We start from the raw sequence: 17,676 nt of genomic DNA, 5'->3' as shown, positions 1-17,676 counted from the left end.
AGACGTGATGCACGAACTCGTGCGTTGCTGTGGTGAAGCTGCCAATCACCAGTTGTCCATAGCTGTGGCCTTCTGAATCACCCAAATAGATTTTGTGGAGGAATGTTCAAGCTTAATGCAAAATTTGATGCAGATGTGTTGCTCTACTTGCGTAGTCATTTTGAATGCATTGGCCACACAGACACAAGCTCACTCAATGGTGTCTACTGGCCCCACTGACTAGTACAGTGAAGTTGTTCACACATGCGCATTCCAGTCCATTCTCCTTGGCTGCTAGGTCACATCAACATTGCACAAACTGTTCTCGTTATAGTAACAATGGTTAGACTTTTCCCAGACAGACCTCATATATCCAAATGGTCAATAAATATATGAACAAAGCCTTAACCTCAACAGGTATGAGAAAAATGCAAATAAAAACCACAACAAAATAGCACTGCACATCCAGAAAGATTGCTGCTATATTGTAGGCTGCTGATACCAAGTACTTGGAACAGCCAGAACTCTCTCTCATACACAGCTGGTAGAACTGTGAATTGGCACAACCACTTTGGAGAACTTTCATAGTATCTACCAAACAAAACCCCAGGCCTATCTGCTGACCCAACAATTCTATTCCTAGACAGATACCTGACAAAGACATACATTTGTCAGTCAAAAGATTCACACTAGGGTATTTATTATGGCATTTTTCATAACAGCCCCAATTGGAAGCAATTCACCTTCCATCAAGAGTATGGTGGATGGATAAATTATAGAACACTAGACAGCAATAAAAATGAACTGCTGCTATTTGCACCAATAAAGATGCATCTCACAAACATAATGTTGAGCAAAAGAAGCCAGGCACACAGGTGTACTGTAGGGTTGCATTTATACAATGTTGAAAAGCAGGCAAAACTAGTCTATGGGATAGAAGTCAGGGTGGTCACCAAGTGAGTGGCCGATGACGTTCCATTTCTTGATTTACGTGGTTATAGGGGATGCTTACTTTGGCGTCAATTTCACTTATGATTTATGTATTTCTCTTTATGTAAGCTATATTTCGTTTTTTAAACCTTATTAAAAAATGTTGGTTAGTACAAAAGTTAGGTGTCTTTGTACTGATCTCCTTAAATGCCTGTCCAGAAAAAACTGAGGTCCCCTCTAACTTCTTTTGATTGTGATACTCCTGGCAACAATGGCATTTCCTTTTCTCGTGGTTGACACCTATTAAAGAAAGGTGACATGACGGATGACACCGTACAGTCAATTCCACTGCAGCCTGAGGCTTTACCATCATATACGCCTTGGCACCGAAGCCAGAGAAACTCTGAATTCCACGCTCTGAACTAGGGACCTGAGGTGATGATGCACATGGGGCGAGGTCCATAGTTGGATAAGCTTTCTCAAGTGAGTACGTTTGAAGCCAGTTCTGGCCTTGGCAACAGCTAACTCTTTACATTTAGTTGAGTCTTTTTAAACCTGCTTTAAATTTTGTTGAAGTTAAATACCTGAAGTATTTGAAATGAAGTTTCTTGAAGCTTGGATGAAATGACAAATATTTTCTAAAAACTCAACTTTTAAATCGTATTTTTAAATTATGAAAACAATTTATTTAAATCTAAGTGTCTCGATTTTATGTTCAATACCGTCCCTGCAAGGAGACTTTTTAGACACCTTTTCCCTAGTCACTTTCCCTATGCAATTTTAATACCATAATTATACTATATACCTGTCGATGTAATGCATATCTGTGCTTTATTAAGTAAAAAGTGTAAGATTCCCCTTGACCAACTTTTGCTCCCTTATGAATGAGATCCTCTCCTTGTGAATGCATGACTTCAATGAATTCGTCTATCCATGCTGTCATTTCGGTTGAGATTCTATAACACACTTGGTTTCCATGATGAAGAGTTCAGTGTTTAATTCAACCTTTAAAATAAGAGCAATAAGTTGATGTTTTTCCTGTAAATCCAGAGGAAAAAGTGGGTGAAGAATGTGATCACTAGGTAGATGAGAAATCTGAAGTTGAGAGAGAGACGGCCTGACCTCCCAGGCCCTCAGCCAGCGTATGGCCACACTGGGACTACAGCCCCGTGTCTTCAGGCTCTTGCTCCTTCCACAGCACCCAAGGGCTGCATTATCAAGAAAATCCCACTCCTGTGGGCACTACAGGACTTCCACATTTAGTTTCTTGCAATGGAATTTTGGTAAAAATAAAGTGTGTTAGAAAATAGCATCTCTACTTTCAGGACCTGAAGTTAAACAGAACTGGTGTTCAGTCTTTGTGTGGTGAAATAATACTGAAAAACCAGTGATATTCCCTCCTCCTGGCTCCTGTATCTTTTTGTGTGATATTTTCCTTGGATGGGTTGGCTTGGTCACTTTAGTGGGGGGAATGTTTGAGGAGGAGGGGGGAACTGAAGCCTTGATGGAAAGACAGGAACAGGTAGAGTTCAGAAACCCTGCATCTCAGATGTATTCTTCCCATCCATGCAGCTGGTCCCATGTAGTCAATTTCTTTCATTACAGGAAAGACTGTTTCATTAGCAGCACAAAAAAAATCCTTTTATGGGGTTTCAGTTGAACAGCTTCCTCATCTGGGAATGGGGTCAATAATATCAAACCTCCTAGAGTAACTGTGTGGATGATGATGAGGTCAAGTGTTGAGCACACGGCTTGGGGCATCCTAACGAGCACACGAACAGGAGCTATCACTGCTGTTATCATCACGGTGCCCAAGGAGGGCGGCGCGGTGGGGATGCCTCCCTGGGACCTGGACAAAGCTGTAAAGCAGTGGCTGTGTTTGATGCTCTTCCAGCTCTCTGCATTCCCAGTCCCCTGCCAATGTCAACAGCTCCCTCAGGCCTGCTTAAAATAATGACATGCTACAAGATTCTTCCCTCCTTCATCTCTGTGCTCTGATACAGATTTAAGTGCTTCACAGTAAGGTCTGAATGACTAATTGGTCTAACCTTCCTTGACATATTTGGTTCTTGAACGAAAACAGTGAATTGATAATCATTAGCATATGAGGAGATATTTCTTTTTATTTTTTAAATATGGAATGCTTCCCGAACTTGCGTGTCATCCTTGCACAGGGGCCATGCTAATTGTATCTGTATTGTTCCAATTTTAGTACATGTGCTGCCAAAGCAAGTACAAGATATTTCTTACAGAGAAGTTCTGAGTGAGTCTTAATTGTTTTCTACTCCTAGAAAACAGGGGCTCCCCACGGAGGAATGCTTAGCCTACATGTAGAAAACAAATGTCTATAACTCATGTGATTATAAATCAAGGGGCTTGATCACAGAGAATAATTTTCCCTTGTATGAGATTTGTTTTTAGAAGTATGGTTTTTTGTTTTTTTTTTTAAAGATTTTATTTACTTATTTTTACAGAGAGGGGAAGGGAAGAAGAGGGAGAGAAACATCAATGTTTGGTTGCCTCTTGAGCGCCCCCCCATGGGGACCTGGTCTGCAACCCAGGCATGTGCCCTGACTGGGAACTGAACTGGCAGCCCTTCAGTTTACAGGCTGGTGCTCAATCCACTGACCCACACCAGCCAGGGCCCTTGTATGAGATTTGATCTTTTTCTAGAATTTTTTTCTCAAGTTGAATGTAAATATCCCTTTCTCCTAAAAAGTGAACAAAATGAAGGACAGGGGCTTTGCATTTTTATCTGTTTCCCAGAAAAAGCACATTAAGGATGTATAACTAGAAGTTTCCTTTATTACATAATTAAAGTAAGCTATGGATGTCTTGCTATGGATTGAATCTCAGAAACTGTCAGAACTCACTCCCTCTGTCTCTCCTGATTGGGTTCAAACTTTGCAAATGTGTTTTTTCTTCATGGTTGTTGGTCACAAAGACCTTTTATTCATTGTCTTTTGGAGCATCTATCCTGTTCCTTCAGTTCCATTATCAGTGCCCTTTTATCTCCTTGCATCTACTTTACCACAAAATTTCTGACTAGTTTTCCTATTTCCACATCCCCTCCAGTACTGGGGGCAAACTATTCCTCCCCGCATGCTGATCTGACCACATCAGTGCGGCCCTGGGAAACACCTGCCACATCAAGATTAGTCATCTCAGCTTCACATTCCTCCAGACACTGGCTCAACTCAATTGTGTCTTCCACTTTTCTTACAAATTAATCATATTCATTATTTAACAGGCCATTTTTCTCATCCAATAAATAGGCATTGCACCGTGTACTTCTACTCACATCATTCCCCTCTGCTTGGAGGGGCCCTTCCCAAGTTTAAGGCCCTTTCCAACATAAATATCCTGCCATTTTCATAAAACTTTTCTTGACCACTCCAGTTTTTATGGTCATGCTTTTTAAAAACAAACAACCAAACAAAAAACTGTTTATACTTCTGATGCTTTTTTTCATAGCATTTAATACTAGGCAAACCTTTCTTGGATAAGTAATTTTGAAAAGTCCCTTCTCACTTGGAAAATTCAGAACCTACTTTGGAGGATAAAAACTGGAGCAGCTCACTATGTTGACTTCAGACCCTGTATGCAGAGCTTTGATGACAATAAAATGAAAATGGTCATTAAGCACAAATAAATCACAACTTCCAACCTTCAGTAACTAATGGGTCCTCATAAAAAAACCACCGTAAAATCCACTTTAGAAGCCAGCACTGCCCCCAGCCCGTACTTGAGTGGTGCAGGCAGGATGGTCTGGTAGTTGTAGTGTTGCTGCTGTTGGCTCAGGATCTGTAGCTGCAGGAACAGCTGCTGCTGCTGGAGCAGGCGGGCGTAGTTGGAGTCCAGCTGTGGCTCGCTCTTCTCACCTTTCTGGTCTGGTGGAATGTACTGGTGGTACTTCAGCTTCTTTACCCGTGGTTTAGGGTCTTTGCATTTTTTGCTACGGTGCTTGTCATTTGGATTCTTGGGATGGCTTTGCTATTTGTGAGAAAAAGGGAGAAAGAACATTTTAAAAGATGCCACCACATACGATCTATTTTACTGTGCCTCAGTGATTTGAAATGAAAAAGCAATGCAGCTTCAGAAGTGGTGGAGCCACTTTGGAAAGCAATGTACCAAACACATTTCGAGAGCTAGGAAAACATATGCATGTACCACTGACTAAGAAATCTTGTTCCTAAGAACTTATTTCTCCTGCTGCCTTGTTCCCTCAGACTAAAGGCAAGATGCTCAGCTTAGCATTATCCATTCAAATTCAACAAACATCGCTCTGAGTTTTCTGTGTAGACACACTGCTAAGTGCTTACATATATTATTCCCCAGTGTAAAACAGGTCATGCATTACATATACAAGAGAAAAAAGATAAAATGTAGTTTACTATAATGTTTTATATTCATTAAAATCAATAAAGAATATGCAAACCCAAAAATGCCTGTAATGAGAATAAAGCAGAATAAAAACTATATATTTCTATGGTAAGTATACATATAAAAATACTGAGTAATGTGAACATGAGTTTAAAAATTTTTTTCAAAAATATATTTTTATTTTGAAAATGCGGTGTGAGACCCCATCTTATGATTAAGAATAAGATGACTTTTTCCTGAGTTTTCTTTCTCTTCCATTTATAAGTTACCAGATCACTTTCTACTTTTAGTATTCATATTATAATTTCATCTGAATAAAAAAGTCCATCAACAAAACAACAAGGTATGGGAAATTGTTCCTAAGCTTCCTTAGGTAAAATACTCAATAAGAAGACTTTGAGAAGCACTACATTAAATATGGTTATTGTTGTGATCCTGTTATATATGTTCATATTTGAAGAAGTAGGAAATTTAAAAAATAAAGAAGAAAATAAAAATCACCATATTCTACAGACTAGAAATCATCACTATTCATATTTACTTTTTACCCAGATATCCTCATGGCAACTCCCTCACCTCTTTTATATCTCTGCCCAGATGTCACCGGCTCACTTTGCCCAACCACTCTAAAAACAGACACGCCCCCTGCCTCCTCGGTAGCCCCTGTCATCACCTTATTCTTCACCGCCGGCCCACTCTGTGTTTGTTGTCTGTTTACCTCCTATTCCTAACCAAGGTGGAGGTGCTTTGGGATGTTTTTATCACTGCTTTACTGACTCCTCCTACCCCGAACAGTGCCTGGCACATAGAAGGTGCTAGATAAATGTCTGCTGAATGAATTAGTGATGAATGTATATGCCATTAGAAATCACTTCAATTATGAGGCACTTAAAAAACATCACAATGTCAGAAAATACCCTTGCCCACTTAAAATCCACCTGTAATCTCACAACATTAATCAATTCACTGTCACCTGCTTATGTTGTTATCAATAATGTATTTTATTTTTAGTCTTTTCAAACTGAGCGTATCAATGAATGGGGTCTGGGTTACAGAGGTTTGTTTCTAATTGCTATGTAACAGTAAAACAACTGGCCCAGCTGCAGTCAGGAAGGAACCTGATGACAAGGGAGGGGACATAAACACAAGAACCTGTATTCCTCAGACCAAATCCCCTATTACCTATTAGTCGGCAGGCACATACCTAGTCTCTTAGGAAGTGAGTGCGGGAAATAGCTTTCCCCATAGAAAACCCCAAAGAATTGCAGTCTGTTTCCTAATATGTACTTGTCCTTTCCTCCACTATCATAGTCCTAGGGCTCCTTCCCCAGCCCCCCAATCTCACATTCTTAAGCAATGTCTCTTGCCCTAGAACCAAAGCCCTCTTTAAGGACAGACACTAGCAAATAGCAGAATTTCAAAGATTAGGAGCGGCAGAGGACAAATTCTCAGTATCTGCAGGGAAAGATGGGTTAGCATTCAAACCCTTTTTGCGCCATTAGTGGTGCATGCTTGGGTATGGGGGAAGAGGTGGTAAGAGCTGATTTTATCAAAACAATTGCCACTTGCCACCCTCTGGAATTTCTGGCTCTAATATTAAGTGATGGAAGATGGTAAAATATACTATATATGCCCCTGAAGCCACACAGATTCGGCCACATTGACAAAGAGAGCCAGGAGTGGGAAGAGAACCTTCTCTCCAGGCAGGTTCCAAGGACAAGCCCAGGGACAGATGGAGATGAGGAATGCACCAGGCTAAGTGCCTCTGAAGAGGCCTGCAATGGGCTAACCGAGAAGGCAGAAAAAAGGCTGGACTGGACTTCAGGAGATTTGGAGGTCCTTCCTGGTGGTGTCACTTTTTTACTTCTTTGGGTCTCGGTCTCCTCATCTGGAAGGTGGATAGAGGGTTAGGTTTCTAACATTCTTTCTTAGTTCTGAAAGTCTGAGATTTGTGTTCTGCTAGTTTTGGCAAAAGCCACATCTGAAATGATTAAACTATTCTGCAGTTTATCTACCACCCACACTTTATTTAGCAGTTCAAAGTACACTTCAAAAAACTTTAAAAAGGTACTATATATTAAACATTTTAATCTGTCCTGGGACTTATTCTAACTGAATTATTTTGACCAAGTAAACTGCAGGAACAGTGCCACAAATCTGCAGCTTATCTGACAAACCAAGCTTCATCAGGCCAAATCTGCTAAACCAAAAAAAGTATCTGCTTCTATAAAACCTCTAACCTATCGTGTAATATATCTGGAATACCACTGAGTTTAACCCTGTGTAGAAAGTCCAAAAATCATCTTACCGTTAAAGGCATCTGTTTGTGAGATTCAGGACTCCTGTGGGCTGTGTGAAAGCAACTCCGTCTTACCCCACTTCCCTTCGTTCCGCCCTCATGGCCCAATGGGAGCGGAACTGGGCATTGCTGAGAATGACCCCTACAGCCTTTCCCCCTGCCCCAACAGTTTTATACGGACCACACGAGTGCTGTTCTGTGACTACAGAACAATAGGTCGTGTGTTGAAGATGGCAGTTGCAAATTTTAGGGCCTGGTGTAGCAAGTCCTCCCATGATTTTGTTTCCAAGGGTTCAGGCTAAAAGGTAGGCTGGGCAACGTGGACACATGCCTTTGTCTTCCACATGGGCCTACAGACAACGGTCACAAGTAAAGACACCTGAACTCGTGCGCACGTGGGGTACTCACCTTCACCAGTGCTGGCCCAGGTTTTGTTGAGGACACAGTGTTTGTGGGGAGCACAGGAGCTGTGGACCTTGTGGGGGGCTGATCCGTAGTAGCAGGAGTTTTCAAGAATTCAGGAACTACTGGGGACACTGAAGTAAACTGGTGAAAAAGGCAGAAAGGGAACAAGTCTGACATCAATTGATAGTAAAAATAGAAAAGCCAGAATTACAAGGTAGTGACTTCACTTAAAAAAAAGTCTACTACAAAAGAAACAAAAGGAAAGTATACTGTCATGCCTGAGACCCAAATGGAGAAATAATGTGTCTTACCTCCGTGAAGCCAACTGTTTAGTCTTTGCCTCAATAGTATTGAAAAGCTAGGGCTAGATTGACTAACTGTAGTGTTTTCTCTGAAATATGGTCAGAACTGCCCTTTTTTTGGCAGGAAAAAAGTACAAGACTCTTGTAAAAATGATAACAATACATGGCATTCATAAGGTTTTCTTGCCAAACAGGTCACACTAATCTGGGCTAATTTAAATGTCACCTTTAGTCTTTGTTATAGGGCCTGATGCATCTCCTCTACCACACCCAGACCCACGGTCGGGCCCGGTCTGGTGAGAAGCTTCCACTCCCTGAGGTCCACTCCACGCTTGTGTCCTTAAATGTGCCTTACAGATTACGTTCCTACCTCCTAACTCAACTAGTACTCCCTAACTCTTTCCCCGGTTCTTGCAAAGAAGAAAATTTGAAGAATGTGCTCTGGTAAGATTGACTTGTTTCATGCACAGTAGTACCTTCACACTTAAAGCAAGAAGCTAATTGTTACCTGGGCAATTAATTATTCAATTATCTCAATTTGGAGTCATATATTAACAAAGGAAGTACAGGAGGCTTTTTGGGTTTTTATCAACCACCTAAAAACCTATTCCCATTAGCAATTTACATTAAGTAGACTTTAAGTATTCATTTACTGGAAAGAGATATTACTATTACAACAAAGTAGTTAAATGTTGCCTATCCATTACTACTTGGACTTACTATCACCAGCCTTATCTTAAGGAAAAACATGCCTTTATCACGTACACTTCTCTGAACAACTCTCAAATTCATCACGACAATCAAAGTCTGTTTTCTTGTTGAAATACTTGGGTTTAAAAATAGCAAACTGTATTTTCCCTCCTTAAAATAAATGACCTGGAAAGTCAGAGGGCTACTAGCCACAAGAAATATGAAGCTTGGCGCATAGTAGTTACTCAATAAATATTTGTTTAATGGGTGAATGGAAATTCCTTGTGGCTTTACTCATGCTAGGTCACACTCTCAAGCCTGCTGAGACTGTGTGTGTGTGTAATTAATTGTGCGTGGCCGTGTCAGCGCTCTCCACGAGTCCTTTCTTTTGCCATTGATTTTAGCTTCTAACTAATTATCAGTAACTGTAAATGTCGACAATATAAAAGACTTGTCTTTCTAAAGATGGTTATACTCAACTCAATTTTCAAACAGAAATGAGAGAACTCATACAAAAGTTTTGACACCTATGTTCCAGGCTGACTTCTGTACCCAAATGGCCCTGAGACAGCCAGCTCCTCAATGAACCTCTGACATTAAGTGAAAGATGACAGCTAGCTGATCACTGCTTTAAGGGACAGGGTTTTATGTTATTTGTTTTCCTTTTATTTTGCATAGTTTTAGCAAATGAGGATACTTATCTTTGGGTCAATTTTCACACAGGAGAAAAACACTCCTTGGCTATTAAAAAACTGGTATATAAAGTAGAATCAGATACTTGAATTTTAAATATATATTTCTTTGCAGATAAAATCTACTAACCTGGCAAGCTATTTTACCAGTCCAGACCTCACTGGCTGATTTGATAGTAATGATGCATTTGAGAGCAGTCAGTGTTAAAAATCTGAAAAATAATGCAGGAGCATGAATGTGGTGGTAACCGTAATATTTATGAAAATGTTTTGCCTATTATTTCTAGACCTTGCCTAACTGACTTCAGCCTTGACTACTGATACTCCCAACGGAACAGCTCTTTCGGTATTTCAGTGTGACTTCATTATCCAGAAAACCACACACTCCAGCATAACGCAAGACGAACTCAACTGAGAAACCAGTGATTAACTCTGAAAATAAATTCTGGTTTAAAAGGGAGAAATGTCTAAATTCCGATTCAGATTTTGCCAGTCCTATTTATATGTCTTGGAAAGGACCGTCCAAAACCTTGGATCATATCTAAATGTTAGGATCCTAGTGGCTAGAGTTACCAAAAAAATAAATAAAAATCTAGATATGAAAGCTTCTGAAATGACAGTATTCTAAAAAGGATTAAGAAACTATCCAAGCAATAAAAATGCTACGCTTACTTCGTTACACAGTATATTGAACAATACATTAAAAATCTTAAAAGAATGCTTTAAATATGTTTAAATTGCCACTGAGACCTAAGTTCACCTTATGTATTATCGAAATTATATCTGAAAATAGTTCAGAATCTTTTTTCTGAAGAGACAAAAATGCCGTAAACTTTGCTTTGTTTTGCTGGATCTGGTCACTGTTCTCATCACAAGTTACAGGTGTCAAGACCACCAGTTCTTTAATTGTCATCATTACATCACGAGGGGATATGTCAGAAAAAAACTGTTTAACAATGGATATTTATATGTTAAATACAAAAGAAAAAAATAGAGCAAATGTTTAGGCTGACTGAAGGTTTATAACATCTCAAGTCTGCACTGGTTCCTTCTGAAAAGATGATATTACTTGCCAAGGACCAATCATTGTTGTCTGGTAAGTTCCTTTGTTTTCTTAAAATATATTTTACTGATTATGCTATTGTAGTTGTCTCATTTTTTTGTCCCTTTTATTCCCCTCCACAATGCATCACCCCTCTCACCAGCATTCCTTCACCTTAGTTCATGTCCATGGGTCGTACATGTAAGTTCTTTGGCTTCCACATTCCTATACTATTCTGAATCTCCCCTTGTCTATTTTCTACCTACCATTTATGCTACTTATTCTCTGTACCCTTTCCCCCATTCTCCCTTCTCCTCCTCCCCTCTGATAAGCTTCCATGTGATCTCCATTTCAGTGATTCCATTCCTGTTCTAGTGGTTTGCTTAGTTTGTTTTAGTTTTTAGGTTCAGTTGTTGATAGTTCTGAGTTTGTTGTCATTTTTACTGTTCATATTTTTTTTCTTCTTTTTCTTAGATAAGTCCCTTTAACTTTTCATATAATAAGGGCTTGGTGATGATGAACTCCTTTAACTTGACCTGATCTGGGATGCACTTTATCTGCCCTTCCATTCTAAATGAAAGCTTTGCTGGATACAGTAATCTTGGATGTAGCTCCTTGCCTTTCATGACTTGGAATACTTCTTTCCAGCCCCTTCTTGCCTCCAAGGTTTCTTTTGAGAAATCAGCTGATAGTCTTATGGGAATTCCTTTGTAGATAACTGCCTCCTTTTCTCTTGCTGCTTTTAAGATTCTCTCCTTGTCTTTAATCTTGGGTAATGTAATTATGATGTACCTTGGTGTGTGCTTCCTTGGGTCCAACTTCTTTGGGAGAGACTGAGCTTCCTGGACTTCCTGGAAGTCTATTTCCTTTGCCAGATTGGGGAAGTTTTCCTTCATTATTCTTTCAAATAAGTTTTCAATTTCTCGCTCATCCTCTTCTCCTTCTGGCACCCCTATGATTCAGATGTTGGAACATTTAAAGTTGTCCCGGAGGTTCCTAAGCCTCTACTGATTTTTCTGAATTCTTGTTTCTTCATTCTGTTCTGGCTGAATGTTTCTTTCTTCCTTCTGCTCCAAACTGTTGATTTGAGTCCTGGTTTCTTTCCCGTCACTGTTGTTTCCCTGTACATTTTGCTTTATTTCACTTTTCATAGCCTTCACTTCTTCCTCTATTTTGCGACCATATTCAACCATTTCTGTGAGGATCCTGATCACCTGTGTTTTGAACTCTGCATCTGATAGGTTGGCTATCTCTTCATCACTTAGTTCTATTTTTGGAGCTTTGATCTGTTCTTTCGTTGGTCCATATTTTTTTGTGTTGGCGCACCTAATACATTCTAAGGGGTGGAATCTAGGTATTCACCAGAGTAGGGCAACTCATGTAGCTGCGTTGTGGTGCAGTATGTGGGAGAGAGGCCAGAGGGGGAACAATGCTGCTTGCTCTGCTTTTGGCTGGCTATCAGTCACTTCCCCCGCTATGTATGAGCATATTGGGCCCTTCTAGTGCTGATTCCCAGGTGGGATGGGTTTGTGTAAATTCTAGGACCCTGTGTGTCTCTCCAATTAACTCTCCTGTGAGGCTGGGAGTTTCTCCTGCTGCTGCAACCCCCAGAAATTTTTACAGTGAGAGGTTTTGAGGCTTTATTTCCCCACATTGGAACCCTGGATTGTGCGATCTGTCTCACTTCCCAGTTCTTCCTCCTGGTTTATCTGCATGTAAATGTGGGACCGCCTAGTCTGCCAGCTGCCTCCTTACCCTCCCTAGTCCTCCAGCAGCTGCCTTGCCGAGAGTCCTCTCTGCCTTGGCTGCCTGTCAGTCTGGACCCCTCCTACCAGTCTGGACGAATGTTTCTTCCTTAACTCCTTGGTTGTCGGACTTCCACACAGTTTGCTTTTCTGGCAGCTCTGGTTATTTTTTGTTTTTAAATTTGTTGTTGTCCTTCTTTTGGTTGTGCGAGGAGGTAAAGTATATCTACCTACACCTCTATCCTGGCTGGAAGTCCCCTGGTAAGTTCCTTTTTAATAAAAATTTCTTTATGCAATTTCAAGGGATAGAAACTAGGTAAGTAAAAACAAAGGTTTCTTTATGTTGTTGATTTAAAATCAGTAAAAATGTGTTGTTAATTTAGAATTCAGCAGAGATCTTAATTATGAGAATATGCAAATAAATTCAAAATACAACTATTTAAAAAATATTGTTTCCATATGCCAATCCCCAAATAAAATGAACACTAGTCAATGAATGACTTGAATATAAATCAAAAACATGTGCTTCATACAGTTAATAGATGGATGGATATTTTGTGTAATGCTGGTTTTGTTAAAACATATCACCTAGAATGACCACGTGTTTATGTAATATATAATTAGAAGTTTAAACATTTTTTAGGACAAGCACTTAAACATTCAAAGTGAATTAACCCATTAACACAATATCTACTGGACAGTTAGTTGTTACTTGATTTCTTTGATTAGTTGTGAGGTTTTGCATGTATCCTCATCTTGTAAAAAAATCTCTTAAAAAGTTGTGGTAAAATAGACAGAACATAAACTTTTCCATTTAAATCATTTAAAGTGGATAGTTCTATGGACTTAAGTACATTCACATTGTTCTACACCCATTAGGACCACCAATCTCCAGAACTTCCACTGAAACTTTGTAGTCATCAAACAACTCCTCAGTCTCCCCTCCCCCTAGCGCCTGGCAACCACCATTTACTTTATGTCTGTATGAATTTGACTGTTCTTGGTACCTCATATATGTGGAATCATAGAACATTTTTCATTCTGTGGCTGGCTTATTTCACTTTGTACAATGTCCTCAATGCTCATCCATGTTGTAGCATGTATCAGATTTTCCTTTTTTATTTATTGATTTTAGAGAGAAAGAGGAAAGGAGGGGGAGAGAGAGAAAGAGAAAGAGAAATAGAGATAGAGAGAGATATAGAAACATCGATTTGCTATTTCACCCACTGGTTGACTTCCATATAAGCCTGGGGTTGGAGATTGAACCTGCAACCCTGGCGCACCAGGACGACACTCCAACCAATCAAGCCACTGGTCCAAGGCAGATTTTCCTTTTTTTTTTAGGCTGAAAAATATTCCATTGGGTATATATGCCATATTTTATCCATTCCTTTGTTGATGGATGGACATATGGGTTGCTTCTACCTTTGGTTATTGTGAATAATAATGCTATGAACACGAGTGCATAAATACCTGTTTAAGTCCCTGCTTTTAATTGTTTTGGGCACATACCCAGAAGTGATATTGCTGGATCATAATGATCATTCCATTTTAAATTTTGAAGAACTACCATACCATTTTCTATAATGGTTGCACCATTTCACAATCCCACCAACAATGCACAAGGGTTCCAGTTTCTCTGAATCCTTGCTGACACTTGTTAATTTATGTTCCTTTGGTAGTTTAATGGTGTGAAGTGAGGTTATAGCTCCTTGTGGTTTTGATTTGCATTAATTTTTTTTTAGCAATTAGTGATATTGAGAATCTTTTCATGTGCTTATTAGCCAATTATTTATCTTCTCTAGAGAAATGTCTGCCGTAGTCCTTTTTAAAATCACTTTTTATTGTTGTCGATTTGTGCAAGTCTGGTTATCAACCCCTTATCAGATATGTAATTTGCATATATTGTCTCACATTCTGTGGATTGCTTTTCACTCTGCTGATAGTATCTTTTGATGCATAAAGTTTTTAATTTTGATGAAACCTAGTTACCTATTTATTTTGTTGCCTTGTTATCCAAGGCATATCCAAGAAATCACTGCCAAATCCAATGTCATGAAGCTTTACCCTATGTTTTCTTCTAAGGGTTTTATAGTTTCAGCTCTTATGTTTAGGTCTTTGCCCATTTTGAGTTTTACTCCACGTATGGTGTTAGGTAAGAGTTCAATTTCATTCTTTTGCATGCAGATATCTAGTTTTCTCAACACCATTTATTGAAAAGACCATCCTTTATCCAATGAGTAACCTTGGCACCTTTGTTGAAAATCATTTGACCATATAAATAAAGATTTATTTCTGGGCTCTGTATTCTATTCCATTGGTCAATAAGTCTGTCTTTATGCCATCATCACACTGTTTTGATTACTGGAGCTCTGTAGTAAGTCTGAAATCAGGAAGTGTAAGACTTCTAATTTTGTTCTTCTTCAAGATTGTTTTGGCCATCTGGGGTCCCTTGAGATGTCATCATGACTTTTAGGATACATTTTTCTACTGCAAAAAACTGTCATTAGAATTTTGATAATTTACTGAGTTTGTAGATTGCTTTGGGCAGTAATGACATCTCGACAATACTAAGTCTTCTCATTCATGGTCATAGGATCATTCCCATTTCTGTGTCTGGTTGATTTTTTATAGTGCCTCCTTTCTCATCTCCTTTGTGTATATTCTATAGCAGTGGCCCCCAACCTTGTTGGCACCACACACTGGTTTCATGGAAGACAATTTTTTTCCATGGTCTGGGGCACGGGGGCAAAAGGGGTGGTTTTGAGATGATCCAAGGACATTACATTTATTGTGCACTTTATTTCTGTTATTATTACATTTTAATATATAATGAAATAATTATACAACTCACCATAATGTAGGATCAGTGGGAGCCCTGAGCTTGTTTTCCTGGAACTAGACAGTCAGTCCCATCTGGGCGTGATGGGAGACAGTGACACCTGAAGTGTGCTGCTTATGTCCAGTCTACTCCATAATCTTGTTTTGATTGCTGTCACTGCAAAAAAACCCCTTCTTCACAGAGACAGGATGTTGGAAATGGAAGCAGGCTTTTCAGTGCTTTGGTGACAGTCTGAGGATATTCCACCTCGACTTTAATCCAGACTGTATGGAGATTTGAAGTTGTCTCAAACATACTTTTAAGGCCACTGTCATTTGCGATCTCAAGCAGTTGATCTTCTAGCATGGACAAAGTCGATTCACCTGACTTATTGACAAATGGGTCACAGATCCATTCCTTTTAGTTCAGGGGTCTTTTGTGGTTGAGAAGTAATGCTCAAACTCTTTTGAAAGCTGAGATAGGTGATCATGCACCAGCTAGGAGAGAGAAGGCCACAGCTCAATCTCTTTCAAAATCTCTGCTTATGTTTGACACATGTCAAAAATCCCCATGTTCACTCATCATCCCCATAATTCCAATTTGGCTTTGAATGCAAACACTTATCTGCCAACTTGAACACAGTTGTCATTCTCCCCTGAAGTGATAGATTGAGCCCATTGAGCAGGTAGAATATATGTCACAAAAGTAAGCAAATTTTGCCACCCATTCTGTGTCACTGAAATGTACTGCCAGTGGAGACTGTTTTTCTAAAAGAAAGTGATCTCCCTTTAGAAAGGCATCTCACTTCTGTGTGTGAGAGAAGACGTGTGAGCTCTGCATCCATCTCCTCAGAGACCTGCATGAACAGACTTCAGTTAAAGGCATGTACTTGAACGTGGTTGATAATTTTAATCACATCCTGCCAAACGCTGTTAAGTTCAGGTGACATTTTTCTGCTAGCCAGCATTTCTCCATGGATGACACAGGGCAGAGAGTCAGAAGTGACCTGTTTGACCTGAGTAGTGAAACCAGAAAGCCGTCCAGTCATGGCAGCCACTCCACCTGTGCATATACTGACACAAAATGACCAATTCAGTTTTCCTGATATGTAATCATTCAAAGACCTGAACAGTTCTGCAGCTGTGTGGTGTTGGTTGGCAACAAAAGTGCACATAACACATCCTCATGCACATCCTCCTGAAAAATATGTCACATGAAAACGAGCATTGTTGCTTTGTTGTCGACATTGGTAGACTTGTCAACCTGGATTGTGTACCACAGTGACTCATTAATCCTCTCTAACAGTTGTGCCCCAATATCCTCTGTTATCTCATCAATTCGTCTAGTTACGGTGCTAGCCAAAAGAGGAACCACGTACCAGCTTTTGACCTGCAGCCTCTCCTCAAAGTCCTTAGCAGCAGGCAGGATCAGACACTGATGAAGTGGTGGCATTCAGTACTGATCTGTTCTTCACATTCACATTTCTTTCATTTGAAAAACTCCAAAGGCTTGTTTTTTAATGCGGGATGCTTGGTCTCCACATGGTGAAGCAGTTTTGAAGGTTTCATGGCTTTGTCGGACGGCTGGTTGCCACATGTCATACAAAGCAGGCTTGAAGAATGTGAATCACCTGTTGCAATGAACTTGTAATTTAAGTAGGACTCTTGGTATTATCTCTTAAATGCAGCTTTCTTTTTGTTGACAGTCTTAGAGTCTTCTGCTGTCTCATCATTAGGTCTTTCTCCCCTTTTCAAAGGATCTCCGCAGTGACATTGTTTTTTACTCATTTTGGCTAGGGTTCCCTTGTGCGCTTACCAAAACTGTGACTGAGACAAGTGTGCAGTGTGGGAAAGAGGTACAGGTGGAAATGGTAAATGAAATAACGGGCGGGCCAAGAGAGGACTAAAATAATTGTCGGATTCTGACTTAAAGCCTGCCACCAGATGCAGCTGTACAATTGAAGCACATCAACTCACTTGCCATTATAGAGCCTGCCGCCAGATACAGCTTAACTGTCACTTGCCATTCACTGATAGGGTTTTGATATGAGTCTACAAGCAGTTGATTTATTATGGTCTCTGTGCAGTCAGACCTGTCTGCTAACAACAATCTGTATCTGCAGCTGGTCCCCAGTGGTAGCGTCACCACCCAGCTCCACCTCAGATCATCAGACAGTAGATTCTCATAAGGAGCACGCAACCTAGATTCCTCGTATGCACAGTGCACAGAGGGTTTGTGCTCCTATGAGAATCTAATGCTGCCACAGTAATGGGAGTGATGGGGAGCGGCTGTAAATACAAATGAAGCTTTGCTCGCTCACCTGCTCACCTCCTGCTGTGCAGCCTGGTTCCTAACAGGCTACCCCTGTTGTATAGATATTACCTTTGT

General features: G+C 40.0%; 1 protein-coding gene and 1 non-coding gene across 8 annotated transcripts in view; both read right to left on the bottom strand.

The window, feature by feature from the left end:
• The window catches only part of MRTFB (myocardin related transcription factor B), a 293,387-nt gene that overhangs the window by 26,448 nt on the left and 249,263 nt on the right, over positions 1-17,676 (bottom strand). For all 7 annotated transcript variants that reach the window (XM_053929332.2, XM_053929333.1, XM_053929322.1 and 4 more), the window contains 2 exons: positions 8,000-8,137; positions 4,655-4,902 (listed from right to left, as the gene is read on the bottom strand). In XM_053929332.2, the coding sequence (XP_053785307.1) occupies positions 4,655-4,902; positions 8,000-8,137 (386 nt within the window). The remainder of the gene's footprint in view (positions 1-4,654; positions 4,903-7,999; positions 8,138-17,676) is intronic.
• LOC112315081 (U6 spliceosomal RNA) lies at positions 3,039-3,145 on the bottom strand. The gene has a single exon (XR_002975848.1). It is a non-coding gene; the product is annotated as a U6 spliceosomal RNA (small nuclear RNA).

The sequence above is a fragment of the Desmodus rotundus genome, chromosome 1, assembly GCF_022682495.2.
Source record: "Desmodus rotundus isolate HL8 chromosome 1, HLdesRot8A.1, whole genome shotgun sequence".
In the NCBI taxonomy this organism is placed as follows: Eukaryota; Metazoa; Chordata; class Mammalia; order Chiroptera; family Phyllostomidae; genus Desmodus; species Desmodus rotundus.
This window is presented reverse-complemented; position numbering and strand designations above follow the sequence as displayed.